This window comes from Chenopodium quinoa, unplaced genomic scaffold (assembly GCF_001683475.1).
Source record: "Chenopodium quinoa cultivar QQ74 unplaced genomic scaffold, ASM168347v1, whole genome shotgun sequence".
Lineage (NCBI taxonomy): Eukaryota > Viridiplantae > Streptophyta > Magnoliopsida > Caryophyllales > Amaranthaceae > Chenopodium > Chenopodium quinoa.
This window is the reverse complement of record NW_018743977.1, coordinates 1283194-1295174: the sequence shown is the minus strand read 5'-3', so window position 1 is coordinate 1295174 and position 11981 is coordinate 1283194. Positions and strand designations below refer to the sequence as shown.

The window sequence follows — 11981 nt, the reverse complement described above, 5'->3', positions numbered from 1 at the left end:
ATAGTACCAAAAAACACAAGTACTTACGTAATCCGTGTTAGTTCTCTCTGGCAGTGCGCGACTCCCATGTGATGACGCAACTGGAGAAACACGAGGATGAGAAAATCGGTACAGCCACTGCATGTAACCAGGACCGACCGTAGCAGCACCACCACCAAGCCTGCTGAAATGACTTAACACCACAGTGAAAGACGCACCAGGGACAAACCGAGTCCACATCACAGATGTCATCTCTGGCGGAAAGTCCATTCGATACATCTTCAAGTTCGTCGGTCTCTTCGCCTTCTCAGGCCTGATGATGGCTTGCGGAATGCCCTGGACGTATCCAAGTTGTCGAACCACTCGATCAGGCATATATGGCTCAATGATGCTACGGTACTGGATGCAGCCAATGAATAGAGTAGCAGGCACGCGCCGTGCTGGATCAACTCCGTACGGTAGCCAGTTCACCTCATTGTCAGTCAGATGATCCAACCTAGCATGAAAAGCGAGGAGGCGCTCCATGCTCTTGTTGGGGCACCCCGATCCGACATCCCAGGCAGACGCACGAGGAACAGTAAGCTCTCTGGTCAAGGTCCCCTGCTGAGGCCGAAAACAGGAAAAGTACCCGTAGATCCAAGCCTGCAGAAGCGTAAGACAACCAGCGATAGAATCGGCATCTCTTCGTGATGCTGTACCCAACTGCCGATACATATATGCTAGCACAGCAAAACCCCAGGAGTACTCAGTAATCTGAACATCCTCAACAAACAGCTCGTTGAGGAAGGAAGGATGAGTACGGTTGCCACTCTTGTCCAAAAACAGACATCCGCCAAGTACTAACCACAAGTACGCCCTGTAATGGACACTGAAGGGCCTCTGCGACTCCAAGGTCGACTCCATTATCCTCTCAGTGAGCACCCCACTACCCTGCCATACAGTTTTAGTACCCGCCTTCTCATTTAGCTCTTCCGCAGTCATATCCATGGTAATCGAGCACGCGTCCCGTAAAACGTCCGTGCTAGGAGTAGTGGAAACCATGGAACCGTCGACACGGAGCCCCAGAATATGATACACATCATGCAGCATGATCGTGATCTCCCCAAATGGCATGTGAAACATGTTCGTGTCTGGCTGCCATCTCTCAACAAAAGCAGAAATCAGGGGCCAGTCAAATCGCCGGAACATGATCCCGGGTAAGTGAGATAGACCACTGCCATCAATCAGTTCCTGGTGCTCCTGCGGAAGACGAGCGCGCCAGTTACCCAATTCAGTACACAACTGTGTCCTGCTCAAACACCGCAGAACATTTCGCTCCCGCCCAGCCCATATATATGCAGCCACGTGACCCCCAAAGCTAGAAATAACAGTACCATCCTCAGGCCCACCTGGCATCGGCTCCTGTACTACCCACGTCTCTGAGGAGCTGGTAGAAGGTTGCCCTGGCTCACTACTACCAACAAATCCCCCATGCTGAGCCCTATACACGGTACGATAATCCTGAGGGTCATACTCTGAATCTCGACTAGCATGACTAGCTCGCTCGTCGTCCTCATCGTCAGATACAGGCACTCTACCCGACGAGTACATGGGGGCGCTCCCATCTGACTGATGCTCCCCCGACCAACTACCAGCAGACCGGTACTGCTGCTCATGATGAAACGGTGCCCCGAAGGTCCTGCACCACCTAACTCCCTCCGAACTGATGCATTCAAACGTCTTGATCTTGCATGTCGAGCGCCCGAACCCTCAATCTGCATTAAATAAGTACAAAATCAGATTTCATTAATACTTACACACACAACTATGATATCAAACTTGAATCGCTAATATTCAAATTCAAAAATATCATTTCAACACTATGACAAACCAAATCAAATAAACAATAATAACAACATTACCAACGATCAATAATAACTGATAATAATTTGACAACAATAACAATAAACCAAATCAAAACAATAATAAACCACAAAATCGGCAACATTACAACACAACAACAACAACAACAATAATAACAACAATGGTAATAACAACAACAACAATAATTTCAATCCATTTTTTATCAAATTTTAATCACGAAAAAATTACATAACAACAATACATAACAATAACAACAAAAACAATATAATTATATTAGTAAAAAAAAAAAAACATATCAATAATCACGAGGAAAAAAAATTCCGAAATTAATATAAACCATAATACATAATAATTACACATAACAATAACAATAAAAACAATTAAAATTATATTACTCAAAAAAAAAATTACATATCAATAATCACACGGAAAAAAAATTCCAAAATTCATAAATAACATACACATAACAATAACAATAAAATTATATTACTCACAAACAATACAAAAATCAAAAAAACAAATCGACAAAAAAAACAAATCGACAAAAAAAAACAGAAAAACAAAAAAAAAAAAACAAATCGACCAAAAAAAAAAAAAATTAAATCCCAGAAAACCCAGACTTCCGCTTGAAATTTCCGGAAGTCTGGGGAAACATCCGGAAATTTCAGGCGGATGTGGGACTTCCGCCTGAAATTTCCGGATGTTTCCCAAGACTTCCGGAAATTTCAGGCGGAAGTCTGGGTATTTCGTAACTTTTTTTTTTCCCAAAATCTGAAACAAAAACAACGACCAACCTGCTCGCCGCCGCTAACGCCGCCCCCACGACCACCGTAAGTCATCCCAACGCGTCGCCGGTCCGCCATACCCGGATTCAACCTTCGATTGGTGTTAGTTGTTCTTTGTTTGATTTTCAAAGTTTGGGGTTTTTTTTGAAAAAAAATTTCTGATTTTTTTTTTTAAATTTCTGACTTTTTTTTTTTTACAATTTCTGACTTTTTTTTTTTTACAATTTCTGACTTTTTTTTAGAGAGAGAAAATTTTAGAGAGAGAGTGAGTGGGTTGTGAAATGACTTGTGAGTTTCGGAACTGAGATTCCCGAGTATTTATATACGAGGGGCAAATTAGGAAATTCACGTAAAAAATGCGAGCGTCACCTAGTAATTTGCGAACGACGTTTAACAACACCCTAAATCAAACCCATTCACCCTTTCACGCAACTACACAGTATACTCCGCAGGTACCTAGCGGTAATGCTTCCCCTGCTGCGACCCCATCGCGGACCTCTTGGCCACCCACCACTCCAGCCACGTCCCCTCCCACATACAGCCCACCCCCATGCGTGGTGTTCCCCCCCTTCAACCCATGCGCCCACCACCTCCCTCACCTCGAATTACCTGTAGTCACCACGGGATATATAAGTCAAACCCAAAATACAACCAAGCCAATATTGTCACTTCGGGTCCACCTCTTCACAAATCACATCTTTCGAAAAATCATAAACAGGCCTTAAATGACCATAATTGAAATGTGGCGATAAATGATGAGTATAGTGCTTTAAATAAAACAGGGACATGGGATTTGGTGCCTAGGCCTGCGGGGGTGAACATTGTCAATTGTATGTGGCTCTTTAAACATAAATACAAGTCTAATGGTGACCTTGAAAGGCAGAAAGCTCGTCTTGTATGTGATGGCAGGTCGCAGGAAATTGGTGTGGATTGTGATGAGACTTTCATTTCGGTAGTTAAACTGGCCACTATTTGTACTGTTCTCAGCTTAGCTATGGCTAAAAAGTGGTCGATTCATCGATTAGATGTCAAAAATGCCTTTTTACATGGTGATTTGCAGGAAACTGTTTATGTGCATCAACCTCCGGGTTTTGTTGATCGGAGAGCACCCTCTTATGTATGTCAGCTCCGTAAGGCTCTTTATGGTTTGAAACAAGCTCCCAGAGCTTGGTACCAACGATTTGCAAACTTTCTCATCAAATTGGGTTTTGTCATTGCTAAAAGTGACAACTCTCTCTTTCCAATAGGGTGATGATATGACATATTTGCTTCTATATGTTGATAATATTATATTAGCTACTTCATCTGTCAGGTTGCGTGCAGGGATCATATCTCAGTTGCAAACTGAGTTCCCTATGACCGATTTGGGTCCTTTGAGCTACTTTTTAGGGATTGCGGTGACCCGTACTCCCTCTTATTTGCTACTTTCACAGGAAAAGTATGCATATGAGATTTTAGAGTGTGCAGGTATGGGTTCTTGTAAACCTGCAGCTACTCCAGTTGACACTAAGTCCAAACTTAGTGCAGATGCAGGACCACCTTTTCGGGATCCTACTTTGTATCATAGTTTAGTAGGTGCTCTTCAGTGCCTCACTTTCACCAGGCCAGATATTGCCTATGCGGTACAACAAGTGTGTCTTTTTATGCATGATCCCCGAAAATCTCATTATAATGCTTTGAAACGCATTTTGCGCTATGTTCAGGGTATTATTGATTATGGCTTACATTTATATCCGTCTGCTTCTCATCGTTTGATTACTTACACTGACGCTGATTGGGGAGGTTGTCCCGATACCCGTCGTTCCACATTGGGTTATTGCTGCTTTCTTGGGGACAACCTTGTTTCTTGCTCATCTAAGCGTCAACATACTTTATCTAAATCGAGTGCAGAAGCAAAATATCGAGGCGTCACAAATGTTGTCTCTGAGGCATGTGGGCTCCGTAATCTTTTACTTGAGTTACATTGCCCTCTTCGACAGGCTACTATTGTTTATTGTGATAATGTCAGTGCCATCTGCCTTTCTGGCAACCCGGTTCAACACCAACGCACCAAACATGTGGAGATGGATATTAATTTTGTCCGAGAAAAGGTTGCTTTGGGACAAGTTCGGGTTCTGCATGTTCCTCTTAGATATCAGTTTGCGGACATTTTCACGAAAGGCTTGCCACGAGACTTATTTTTGGATTTTAGATCTAGTCTTAGCGTACGACCTCCTCCCGCTATGACTGCGGGGGTGTGATAGATATTATAGTCATGATAATATTTGTCGCAGATTAGGATAATATTATATATTTTGTATCCTTATTGTAATAGGTTTACAATAATTGTAAAACTCTATATATATTGATCAATGATACACATTCCACATTAGTGGAGTCTTCCCGAATCTAACAAAAATTACAAATGTGATCGTCCATATAACCATATTTCATTATTTTGTGATACCACGACATTCTGTTTTTAACAAAACTTCCTTAAATATTGAATGATGACTGAGGAATTACACCTATGCAAATCATTTTTTTTTTTTTTAAAGACCAAAATAAAATAAAATAAAATAAAATATCGCCGTCTGTGGGGATCGAACCCACGACCACGTGGTTAAAAGCCACGCGCTCTACCACTGAGCTAAGAAGGCTTCATGTCTTTGATCTTGTGAGTAATCCATTAAAAAATCGCATAATTCACCTTAGCGGCTTAGCCTTCGTAGTACACGCATCAAAATTTCATGGGCCGTTTGAAGATAAGTTAATACTTTAAAATGGGCCAACATAGATTAGTCCAAGCCCAATTTATTAGTCGCATCCAGCCCATAAAAGACGTGACCTCTATCAAGGTTAGCAGACTACTTCCAATAGTCCCATTTAATTAAGATAATTCATTAACTTTTAATTTCTTGCATTATTATTTAAGTTGCAATGTTTTTTTTTTTTTTTTTTTTTTTTTTTTTTTTTTACTCTATCATTAAAGAGATAAATTGAGCATTGTAACAAAACAAACAATCTTTAATAATTCATGCTTCTTTCACTTCATCTTCATCGTATGTTAAGGTGTTTTGATTTAACTATTTAAAGATTTGGTCTAAATCTTTGATTTGATTCAATCTGAACTGTTGTTCGTAATAGTTTGGTACAGTATATTCTAGTCTAACCAGAAAAATAACACATGCTCTTTCTGTTTTCTTTTGATGTACTTGTTTGCTAATGACTCTTGAAAAAGTTTAGTGAATGTAATAATAATGTGGATAAACACAAATGCTAAAAAGGTTGAAAAGTGCAAGAAAAAAGAGTATGGTACTCCATATATGTGAAGTGAACTCGTTTGCTAATGACTTATGATGCACTTTCTTCACCTTATCTGACTTGATTTCTTTTAACCTTAATTTATATAAACTTATTTGATATGCTTGTAACAAATTGAACCTAGTTGCTAAAGAGTACTCCCTCCGTTTTTTTAAGTGTCCCGTTAGGAGTTTTGGCACTATTCATTACATCTACTTTGACAATGTTTGTAAATTATTCATAAGAAAAAATATAATATTGTGGGTACTAGTCGGAATCGTCTCAATGGGTAGATTATTAATAGCCAATTGTTATAATTTGTAATTATTGATAATTAAAGGTATTATAGATCAAAGTTACATCGACATGTATGCCATACCGCTTAAAAAAAACAAAAACAGAGGGAGTCGAGTAAACCTAGACTTTTTTTTTTTTCCTTCTGTTGACCCTATTTTCATTTAATAATGGATAAGTTAATGAAGGTGAAAAATTGGAGTAAATAGGATTTGCACTTTGCAAGGAACCCCAAGTGAATGGCTGATATTGTAACACACCAAACGTCTGGATTGTACATGACCCCTATCATCTTCTTCATCATCTCTTTCCTCAAAAATTCCACTGAAAATTTATAAACATTTTCTGCCACCAGTTTAATTCCAGTATCAAACTCCATGGCAGCATCTCTTCAATCTCTTACTTGTTCTTCTCCACTTTCCCACTGCTCCTCTCACAAATCTTCTTCCAACCCAGGTATTTCCTTTTCTTTCTGTGATTTTTTCCTAGAAATTTGCAGCATTATATTATGTACTTATGCATTGCATTGCATTTTAATTTCTAGTTTTAAATTGTTTGAAATGGGAAATTTCCCAATTTTATGAGGTTGGTTGTTTTTGTTTAGGATGATTGGAGGTGGGAATTATGTATAATTGTATTTCATTGAATTTAACACAGGAACAGTAGTTTGTAGAAAATTTCTTTTTTACACACTACTCCGTATTAATTAATTTAATTAGTTGGAATACAAAAATGCAATTCAAATTCAAGATTCTGTATTTATGGCATTGGTAATTGAGGGTTTAGCTAAGTGATTAAGGTTTCACTAGATGGTTATCAAATTTTCATCTAAAACAAGTTATATGATGGAAATTTTGTTGAGAACAGAGGAAAGAAAGGTTTTAGTTTAACACTTTGTTTGGATAGAAGGAAATGGAAGGAAAAGAAGGGAAGAGAAAGGGAGGGGGACAAACTCTCTTGTTTGGATAAATGATTGGGGGAAGGAAGGGAAAGGAGAGGGAGGGATCCATTTTCCCACTCTCTTTAATAAGCATAATCCCTCCGAATTTGGAGAGATTTGGAGGGAAAATGGAGCTCACTTCCCCCTCCCTTTCTTCTCCCTTCCCTTCCTCTTCTTTCCCTCTCCTTCCTTTCCTTCCTTATTTCCTATCCAAACAAAGCGTAAATGTTTAAGTCCCATAGGTTCAAATTTATGTGAATCTATTGTAATGGGATGATGGCTGATAAGTTCATGTGGAATATTGAGGAAATTTGAGGGATTCAAATGTGCAAGTTCAGTTTGTTTGTGAGGTTGTTCTTTCTTTTGGAGGGTTTTGGATGTAATGGGTTTATTGTATACAACACACTTAGTCACCCCGAATCATGTAAATTTCGTAATTGCACAAGGATGACTTTAATATGTTTTGGGGTGGATAAGTTTGATGTATATAGTGCACGGATACACCTGTTGTATACTAGGCCTACTATTTTTGTAATGTGGAGGTGGGTGGTTTGGGCCTTTGGGGTGGGAGGTTTGAAATTCTTGTTTTGTTAAATGTTGTAGACTCTTGAGTCGTTTTACTGACAAGGCAACTATTACATAAGCGTAAAATCTCAATTCTTAATTAGTTCCTGCTAGTTGTTCTTCTGATTAAGGTTTAGAAAAATGAAAAAACTTGGCAGTGACTTTAAATATTTTTTGAATAACAATACTCTAGAGCATATGAATTTTAAGCTAGTGTTCTATCTCAATTTAATGATTAAAATTGATTTAGTTTTCTCATCTTTTAGGAATTTGTGTATTCTCTTTGGCTACTCCCCAGTGTGTACACTCTTCATTCAATGGACTTCAGTTGAGGTTGCGTCCAATGAGATGGGCATCACAAAGGTCATTTTCTGCACCGGTTGGTCAGATAGTGATGATGGTTCAACCAAAAATTCAGTTCATCCAAGGCACCGATGAACTTACGATACCAGATGTGAAATTAACCAAATCAAAGGATGGGACTAATGGCGCGGCTATATTTAGATTTGATCAGCCCTCTGTCTTTGACTCATCAAAGGAAGTTGGTGATATAACTGGGTTTTACATGATCGATGAGGAAGGTGTTCTTTCTTCCACCAGTGTGAATGCAAGGTTCGTTAATGGGAAGCCAGCAGGGATAGAAGCAAGGTACATCATGCGCACCCCCCGAGAATGGGACAGGTTCATGAGATTCATGGAACGCTATGCCAACGCTAACGGTTTGCAATTCGTCAAAAGTTAAGGCAATGTACATCCTTTTTTTCCCATAAACCCGATTTTAGCATAATTGTGTGAGTTGAGCATATCTCAAAAGCTTGAATCTTTACATTAAGATAAATGCTGCTTTGTTGGTGCTCCAAGTGTTTGATTCTGTGTCTTCTCTGACCATATTTGTGATTCTTTGAATAGATCTGATAAGGCTGGGTGAGTGACATGATTATTCTCTGTAGCTCTCTGTAAGGCATGAATTTTGAAATAATACATAATATATTTTTTAAACTCTGCATTCATTAATATAGTACCAGAATAAAGTACCAACATAAATGAAGTAACCTTGTACTTCAAAGAAATTCTATCATAAATTTGCGTCCAAAGCTCAGATAACATAAAGAACATGTTAGATTTCCTTCTGAATCAGTAGCAAGTCAGAGGAATGTACTCTGTACCCTAGAAACTGTGACATAGTAGCTTCTGCAATAAAATCATCAATGAAAAAACACATTGGTTTGTCTCTGCTAGGCGATCAAGCTAGAGAAACATCCTTCAATTATGATTTCTTGCTTACCCAAGACACTGTAATTGGGCTTCTAACCTTGTAAAGGTTTCGATGTGAGTGTACCCATATCAGTTCTCCTTGAGAAAAGCTAATCAGCTTTGCTCCTTTCTTGGATATAACATAGACTTTGTAGCCTAATGTTTGATTAATTCTTCGAAATACTAATCGCTTTGGCTTGACTACAATTCTGACTCCTTCTGGAGCTCTGACTTCCACTGAGTAAATGGAATTTGGTCTGCCCACATTAGTTACACTTCTGCTGATCACCTTAACTGTCTCCCTGCCTTTGAAAACGGGAGTAATTGAAGGGTAATTTAATTCGAACCCCCTGCTTTTCTGCAGTATCGCTTTGCAGCTTATGTTTCTGCGACTGATTGTGAAAATTTCAGATCTCATGTATCCAAGGCTGCACAAATGTGTGATGTAATCCGTTGGTCTGACGTCATAGATTAATCCTGGATCAACCGCTTTGGCAGGGTTGATATGTCCAGAACCGATTGCAAAATGGTCTGCCGGAATGTTTCCATCCATGATTGGCTTCCCAAAATGGTCAGTTGCATCTGCTGTTGTCATCATTGCAGACTTAACTGCAGCAGGGGACCAATTTGGGTGAGCAGAGTGGATAAGAGCAGCAATGCCACTGACATGAGGACAAGCCATGGAAGTTCCCGACATGACAGTAAAATTCACCCTTCTAGAATCTCCTAGAAGGCCAGAAGGGCCCAAGTTTTGGGGCCAGGCAGCTATGATGTTTACGCCTGGTGCGATCACATCTGGCTTGAGGATTGAAGGGTTGTTCAAACTTGGCCCCCTGGATGAAAAACGTGCCACGGCTGGTGCTCTTGATCTTCCTATAACAGTCCCTACAAAGTGGATCTTTGCAGTTGGTCGTTTTGTAGAGTTGATGTAACTCTTTAGTTGAACTGCTTCTGAAAAGCCAATCAAAGTAGCTGGCAAGACATGAGGATCGACTGAATCTTCCTCGAGATTTATCTCTGTGTTTGTTAGAACCATTGCAGCTCCTCCAGCTCTTTTCACAACCTCACCTTTCTCTGCTCTTCCATTTACACCTCTATCACATACCACCATTTTCCCTGCAACTTTTTCTCGAGGGAGGGACCCTTCTAGACAATATTCACTTCCCATATCGCCACCTGTTATGTAGACTACTTCAAGCTCTCTTGCAGCCCCTGAGAAATGATTCCCCGGGAACATGGACTCCCCATAGAGGTATCTCCCAGTTCCCATTCTGACAAAAGCGGGAAATCTCCTATCAAGGGTACTTGCTCCCACAGTAGTGACCCAAGGAGCCTCATTGGCAACTGAGTTTCTGGTAGGACCGTTGTTTCCTGCTGCACAGATGACAGAAATGCCTTTTTCTGCAGCATGGAAGCTACCAATTGCAACAGTGTCATCATAGAAAGGGATTGGAAATCCTCCCAAAGAAAGAGAGAGGACGTCGACACCATCTCTTATTGCTACATCCATTGCAGCCAGTATGTCAGAGCTGTAGCACCCATTAAACCAGCACACCTTGTAGATGGCAATGTGGGCTCCTGGGGCCATCCCTTGTGCAATTCCCTCCCCATTGCCAAGCAAATTCGCCATTGGGACCGGTGATCCCCCAGCCGTGGATGATGTGTGGGTCCCATGCCCAGAAGAATCACGGGCAGACACATACTCAGGGTTTATTTCTGGTGATAGTGGTGAATTAGCCACATGATGACCTTTGATAAAAAACCGAGCACCAACGAGTTTCCTGTTGCAACTCGAAGCATTGAAGTTCTGCCCTTCTTGACAAACCCCTCTCCATTTCCTAGGAGGTGCTGGCATCCCATGATCACTGAAGCTCGGGCTCTCAGGCCAAACACCAGTATCCAAGACACCAATGATCGACCCCCTCCCAAACTCGGTCCTAGACCAAGCCCCTATTCTAGGAGCATCAAGCTTTAGAAACTTGTAGGAGTAAGTAGTATGAAGCTCAAGCCTCCTATCAGGTCTAACCGCAATGACATCATGCATTCTCCTTAAGGACTCTACCTCAGAATCCGAGAGAAGAGCTGCAAAACCTTCTATTGCTGAACGATAAGAGTAAAGAAGGCGAGAAGAATGATCAGCCTCTTCCTCTAAAGACACCGTTCTCTCGAGGAAAGAGAGGTGCCAATCAAGCTTAGAAGTATAATAAGAAGCAGCAGTTTCACTTTGTGGGTGTAGTTGTACAATGTAGGTTTGGAGGGGTAAAAGGGCATTATTAAGAGAAACCAAAGAAAGTAAAAAGGTTGATAGAAAAAGCAAAGTTTTTGGTGGTGATGCCATTTTCGTGTACGTTTAAGGTTAAAACTCGTGTTGGGGTTGTGGTTCATGGTGCTTAGTGGTGGGATTCCGGGGGGTATTTAAAGGGACCGGTACGTCGAAAATTTGAAAATGGTGCAGAGAAGAATATGAAACCCGTGAAAGTACAAGGAAGAGCAGAGCTCTACCTCACGAGGATCTTTGGGAGGGAGCTGAGGTAATAATCTAGGAATTTTGCTTAGGACTTTCACGAGATATTATGGTTTGTTTTAATACCTACATGCATAAATTTGTGTTTGAAATGTTATGATAAAATGCTTCACATTAATTAATGTTGAAAATACCTGGTTTTGAATTATTGGTTGGTTTGATATGAAAGAATTCATATTGATAAAGAAAGAAGATTGAGCTTATTTATTTATTCATTTATTAAAAAGTTTTTAGTTTTTATTTTTATTTTTTATTTTGCATTTATTTTGCACGCTCTTGGAAGACATTTGCATGGCTCCTTTGGCACGTGCGGCTTGTGCCTTTACTTGGGGGACACAAATTCTTAGCTACACACAGCTAAGCTAAGCTAGCTGCACCACTGCACCCATATATGAACATATAGTAATTCAAAAATAGACATACCTTTTTTTTTTTTCCTTCTTCTTTATATCTCAACTCTCTCTCATCTTCTTTCTTACCTCTATTAATTTTCTCT

General features: G+C 40.1%; 3 protein-coding genes and 1 non-coding gene across 4 annotated transcripts in view; 1 reads left to right on the top strand and 3 right to left on the bottom strand.

The window, feature by feature from the left end:
- The window catches only part of LOC110689856 (protein MAIN-LIKE 1-like), a 1735-nt gene extending 166 nt beyond the window's left edge, over window positions 1-1569 (bottom strand). The window contains exon 1 of the mRNA XM_021866689.1: window positions 28-1569. Coding sequence (XP_021722381.1) covers window positions 28-1569 — 1542 coding nt within the window. The remainder of the gene's footprint in view (window positions 1-27) is intronic.
- Window positions 1570-5194: 3625 nt separating this feature from the next.
- On the bottom strand, window positions 5195-5266 carry TRNAK-UUU. The gene has a single exon. It is a non-coding gene; the product is annotated as a tRNA-Lys (tRNA).
- A 1157-nt stretch (window positions 5267-6423) lies between these two features.
- Window positions 6424-8688, top strand: LOC110689703 (photosystem II reaction center Psb28 protein-like). Its single transcript, XM_021866482.1, has 2 exons — window positions 6424-6659; window positions 7974-8688. The coding sequence occupies exons 1-2, from the start codon at window positions 6581-6583 to the stop codon at window positions 8447-8449; spliced, it is 555 nt and encodes a 184-aa protein (XP_021722174.1). The 5' UTR covers window positions 6424-6580; the 3' UTR covers window positions 8450-8688.
- On the bottom strand, window positions 8469-11981 carry LOC110689702 (subtilisin-like protease SBT1.2). Its single transcript, XM_021866481.1, has one exon. The coding sequence runs from the start codon at window positions 11297-11299 to the stop codon at window positions 8975-8977; it is 2325 nt and encodes a 774-aa protein (XP_021722173.1). The 5' UTR covers window positions 11300-11981; the 3' UTR covers window positions 8469-8974.